The 5,767-nt window shown below is 41.5% G+C and overlaps 1 protein-coding gene across 1 annotated transcript; it reads right to left on the reverse strand.

The window, feature by feature from the left end:
• Positions 1-234: 234 nt before the first annotated feature.
• LOC101126445 (X-ray repair cross-complementing protein 6-like) lies at positions 235-2,313 on the reverse strand. The gene is given in 1 exon segment (XM_055375799.2): positions 235-2,313. A coding segment is annotated over 1 exon segment (1,431 nt). The 5' UTR covers positions 1,896-2,313; the 3' UTR covers positions 235-464.
• Between the last annotated feature and the right edge of the window lie 3,454 nt (positions 2,314-5,767).

Here is a 5,767-nt window from a genome sequence, read left to right on the forward strand (position 1 = left end):
ACAACTAATTAAGGTTTATTGTAGGCATGTGAGATGTGAGGGTGGTTAACTATTTAGAAAATCAACCAATGGGATTAATCATATTAACAAAGAAAAAGGAGGAAGTCATACAATCATTTGAATTGATGCAGAAAAGCATTTGAGAACATTCAACAGCCATCCTTAATAAAACACCAAAAAACAAACAAAAATCTCTTAGAAAACTAAGAAGGGAACTTTCTTTCTTTCTTTCTTTCTTTTTAGTACAAACTTAGGGCTCTTTATTCAGGCAGTAAAGTAAGGAACAGCAAAGTGGGAGGGCTACACCATCACCATGGCAACAGAAAGCCTCAAAAACATAAAGTCCCTCAACTTATGTCGGGTAGACTCTTCCTAGCTCAGGAGAAACACATTTTAACTGGCTGAGGATAAGGCCAGGCAGCCTGGCCTCACTGTGGAAGGGCAGCTGGACGCATGGCCTCTGGTCAATCCTGGAAGTGCTTGGTGAGGGCTTCCAGCAGCTCCTGCTTCTTCAGCCCACTCTTCAGCCCGTAAGCCCGGCAGGCCTCTTTCAGCATGGGCACAGTGAACTTGCCCAGCGTGCCCTTGCTAATGTGGGTCTTCAGCTCCTCTTCTGAATACTCCACCTTGGGCCTTTTGCTTCCAGAACCTTCATTATCATGTTTTCTCTTGGTAACTTTCCCTTCAGGATTGTAATCTGGTGGGTAAACAAGCTCCTTAAACTCATCCACCAAGGAGCCCAGTCTTCTATTTATTGCTTCAACCTTGGGCAATGTCAGGTCCACTGCTTGTTCTGGCTCCATCAAATCCAAGGCCAAGGCCTCGGCCTCCAGGTTCCTGAAGTGCTGCTGCAGCACGGGGTTCTCAAAGCTGTCACTGTACATGAAGCGAAGCTTCTCAACGATAGCCTTCATCTTGTCCACCTGCTCTGGAGTTGCCGTGACTTTTTCCGTAAAGGGCATCTTCCTTTTATCATCAGCAAAGGGTAAAAAGACCAGCTGGAAGCCCAGAGGAGTCACCTGAATTTTCTGGTCATCCAACACTTCTTCCTGTGTCACCAAAGCCACAAAATAAGGGGGGATGTTCCTGCGGGGTGTGTATCTGCACAATGCTGCCACCTCCTTCTCCAGACACTTGATGAGCAGAGGACTGAACAGGGTTAAGCTCCCAATCACCAGCGGCTCCTCTGGGTACACAAACAGGGAGGGCCTCAGGTAATGGCGTTTCTTCAGCAGTACCAATGGCTTGAAACCCATGAGCATCAAACCTGGATCATCAAACCGTTTTAGCTCTTCTGTTTCCTCTTTCTCCAGTATAATCTGACGACTCCCATAGATTTGAGACCACTTGGTATCGCTAGGCAGAAGCAAATCGTCTGTACTTGTATTAAAGGTCCGGGTCTTGGTTTTCACTGGTTCATTTATTTCCCGATAGAGCTTTATTGGAGGAGGCTTGAGAGCCTTCTGGACCAGATTATAAATGCCCACAGAGATCACTATATCTTTGTTGAGCTTCAGCTTTAACCTGCTGAGTGCTCACTTCCCGGTCTCTTTGGCGTGAACCTTCTGCAACAGGTCTTCTAGCTTGCTGGATTCCTCAAAGTGAACCCTGAGGTCCTCATCCTCTGCTATGCTGATGATATCTCTGTAGAACAAGGATATGTCAAAGCCTCCAGGTTTCTTCAGATGCATCAAGTCAAGGAAGATGCCTGTATCTCGGAGATCATCGGCTTTGGTCCTGGCCTGGCTGGCTTTGGCACTGTCATTGCCATGGGGGTTGTCTTCATTGGTGAAGAGCGTGATCTTCTTATGACTCATCTTGAATTGGACATCACTAAAGAGGTTGGCACGGACCCACAGCACTTCACTGAGTGAGTAGTCAGATCCATGGCCCATCAGGTCTTGGAAACGTTTTTGTCCCTGCTGCCCCTTAAACTGGTCAAGCTCTAGAATTCATTTTGCACCTGGATTATCCAGCTCCTATAAGACGTAAATATTTTTTAAATTCACTGAATTTTTGTCTTTCTCGGTACCATAGAACACCACAGCCAAGAGATCTCGATCACTGCTTATGATCTTACTGATGTACACACTTTGAATACACTGGATGCTCATGTCAAAAGGTGTCAATTCATCTTCACTAGGAGATTCAAACATAGCCTTGGAGGCATCAACCAGAAAAATCAAACTATCTCTTTCTGAATATTTATAGTCTCCTCTTGCTTCAAGGTTCTCTTCTTGTTCTTCTTCAGCTTCTTCACTGCCCTCGGTTTTGTAATATGACTCCCACCCTGACAAGTTGGCTACTGCTCACTTTGGCTAACAAGGGAACTTTCTGATCTGATAAGGAGAAGTCACACACAAAAAAACCCTACAGCAGCCATCGTAATTAACAATGAAGTATTAAAATCCTTCGTCATAGATTGAGAATGAGAAAGCGTTTCCTACTATTACCACTTCTGTTTCATGTTATATCAGAGGTCCAATGTAGTTCAATAATCTAAGAAAATGGGAGAAAAGCATAAGGATCAGAATAGAATACATAAATCTATTATTCACAAACTACATGATTGGGTCCATAAGAAATCCAATAAAATCCATAGACAAACTATTAGAATTAATAAGTGAATTTAGCAAGGTAGTGGGATACAAAGTAAACATGTTTAAAAATCATTTGCATTTTATATATCAGCAACAAAAAGACAAAATAAATTTATGAAAGATTTCATTTATAATAACATCAGAAAACACCAAATACCTAGAAATAAATCTAAGGTGTGCAAGATCTCTATACTGAAAACAAGAAAACACTGAAAGAAATTAAAGAAAATCTAAATAAAAGGAGGGATGTGCTATTAGTCATGTATTGGAAGACTAAATACTGTAAAGATGTCAATTTTCTCCAAGTTAATACATAGATTTGACACAATCCCAATAAAAATTCAAGCAGGCTTAAAAAAACTTTTAATACTAACAGATATTAAGAATGCTGTAATAAATAAGACAGTATGATATTGGTGCAAGGACAGTCAATTTGAAAATGTAACAGAATAGAGTTCAGAAATGGACCCACATATATATGGTCACTTGCTTTATGAAAAAATATTACATTTTCATAAATTATTATGGGTCAATTGAATATCACATAGAAAAAAATATATCGTGACTCCTAGTTCATATCATACACCCAAACCAATTCTAGGTGATGTGTAAAAGGTAAAAAATAAATATTTTATAGAAAACATAGGAGAATATCTTCATGACCTTAAAGTAGGCAAAGACCTTAAATGGGATGCGAAACACACTAATAATATTTTTAAAAATGCATTAGACTACATTAAAATCAACAACTTTTATTTATCAAAAAACATTGAGTGGAAGAAGGTCATCCTTAAGGGGAAGAAGACATTTATATATATATTTGTAAAATTTTTACAAATCAATGTAATATATATATATACTATATATTCAGATTCCTTGCCAAATTTTCTATTGGGATTTCTGTCTTTTTCACATTGATTTGTAAAAATTCTTTATATACAATATATATTATGTATTCCAGATAGTTATTTGAGATGTATGTCTCTGGCAGTGCCTCCAGAGACATATATCTTAAAGAACTATTCAAACATGTAAAGAATTCCTACAAATAAAAAAAAGACTGACATCCCAATAGAAAGCTTGGCAAAGGGCCCAAAAGAACATTTCTCAAAAGAAGTTATCTAAATGGCCAAAAGATGCTTAACCTCAGGAGTCATCAGAGAAATGCACTTTAAAACCACAATGCAATACCACTACTGTAGTGAATTCTGTAGTGTGCTTCCCAAATTCCTCCTCCACAAATCAGGACTGAGGTACTCATCTCACTGACTCCTGTAAGTGTTGATTACTGACAGCTCACAGCCTAGTTCCTCCTCCTGCTGGGGAGGTCTGCATCCAATGACTGGTTGATATGAGGTATAAAGGCTCAGTCCCCTGCCCAAATCTGGGGCAATTCTGAAGGGTCATCCCAGCTTCAGAGTTCTCCATGGCACTGGCCAAGGTCTTTGTTATGACTGCATCATGGTCCAACCTCTACCCCTGCCTAATCCTGCTTTCTCCACTTGCTCAAAGATACTGTTCCTAAGAGCACTCCCCAGTAAACTTTCTGCACACTAATATTTATCTTATAGTCCACTTTCCTAGGAACGCAACCTAGGGTGACTACATATCCACCAGAAAGACTAAAAGAAAAAAGATAGACAATACCATGTGTTGGTGAGGATGTGGACCAACCAGAATGCTCATATATGAATGTAGACTAAGTAGAATGCTCATGTACTGTGGGTGAGTGTGTAAATTGTACAACCGCTTTGGAAATCACTGTGGCAATATAGCTGTATCTACTGTAGCTGAACATACATACATGACCAAACAATTCCACTACTAAGCACTATAACACACAGAAAGACGTGTGTATTCACCAATAGATACGTACACAAATGTTTGTAACAGCATTGCTCGATGCAATGCCGTCCAAACTAGAAGCAACTCAAATGCCCATCAAGATTCGAATGGAGCCAGGCACAGTGGCTCACACGCCCATCAAGATTCGAACAGAGCCAGGTGCAGTGGTTCACACCTTAATCCCAGCATCTTGAGAGGCCGAGGCAGGAGGATTGCTTGAGCCCAGGAGTTTGAGACCAGTCTGGGCAACATGGCGAGACCCTGTCTCTACAAATAATAATAAAAATATTATCCAGGCATAGTGGCATGTGCCCGACGTGTCCCAGCTGCTCAGGAAGCTGCGATGGGATGATTGCTTGAGCCTGGGAAGTCACAGCTGCAGTGAGCCATGATCATACCACTGCACTGCAGCCTGGGTAACAGAGCAAGACCCTGTCTAAAAAAAGAAGAAAAAAAAGTGGAATGGATAAATAAATTGTGGCATATTCACATACAAATCTCACAAACATAATATTGAGTAAAAGAAGCTGGACATAAAAAGGGAAGTTCTGGCTGGGTGCGGTGGCTCACGCCTGTAATCCCAGCACTTTGGGAGGCCGAGGCGGGCGGATCACGAGGTCAGGAGATCGACACCATCCTGGCTAACACAGTGAAACCCCGTCTCTACTGAAAATACAAAAAAATTAGCCGGGCGTGGTGGCGGGCGCCTGTAGTCCCAGCTACTCGGGAGGCTGAGGCAGGAGAATGGCGTGAACCCGAGAGGCAGAGCTTGCAAGTGAGCCGAGATCACTCCACTGCATTCCAGCCTGGGCCACAAAGCGAGACTCCGTCTCAAAAAAAAAAAAAAAAGGGAGGGGGGGAATTCTGTCTGATTCTGATTCCATCTATGTAAAATATAAAAATAGACAAAACCAGTAGAAATCAGGATAGTGGTTACTATCGTGGGGCAATAGTGACTATGAGGAGCACTCTGGGGGTTTCTGGAAAGTGCTAGTTTTCTGTTTGGTGATCCGGGTTCTGGTTACAGTGTGCTCACATTGTGAGATTCATCAACTTGTATGTGCATGATCTGGGCACTTCCTTGCATATAACACTTCAATAAAACAATTTCCCAAATTGCAAAGAACACATGTACACACACACACACACACACACACACATCTAGAAACTAGCAAAGTCAGAGTCCCTGAGGTTGCCTTTCAATTGCTAACATCCAATATGGTGTCTCTTCTCCTTCCTTCCCTCCCTCCTCCAGCCCTCATTCATTTATGTAGCTAGTTGAGTTGTGGTTAGGCCAAAGTTTTAAATGTATCATTTTTCAG

This window comes from Gorilla gorilla, chromosome X, assembly GCF_029281585.2.
Source record: "Gorilla gorilla gorilla isolate KB3781 chromosome X, NHGRI_mGorGor1-v2.1_pri, whole genome shotgun sequence".
Classification (NCBI taxonomy): domain Eukaryota; kingdom Metazoa; phylum Chordata; class Mammalia; order Primates; family Hominidae; genus Gorilla; species Gorilla gorilla.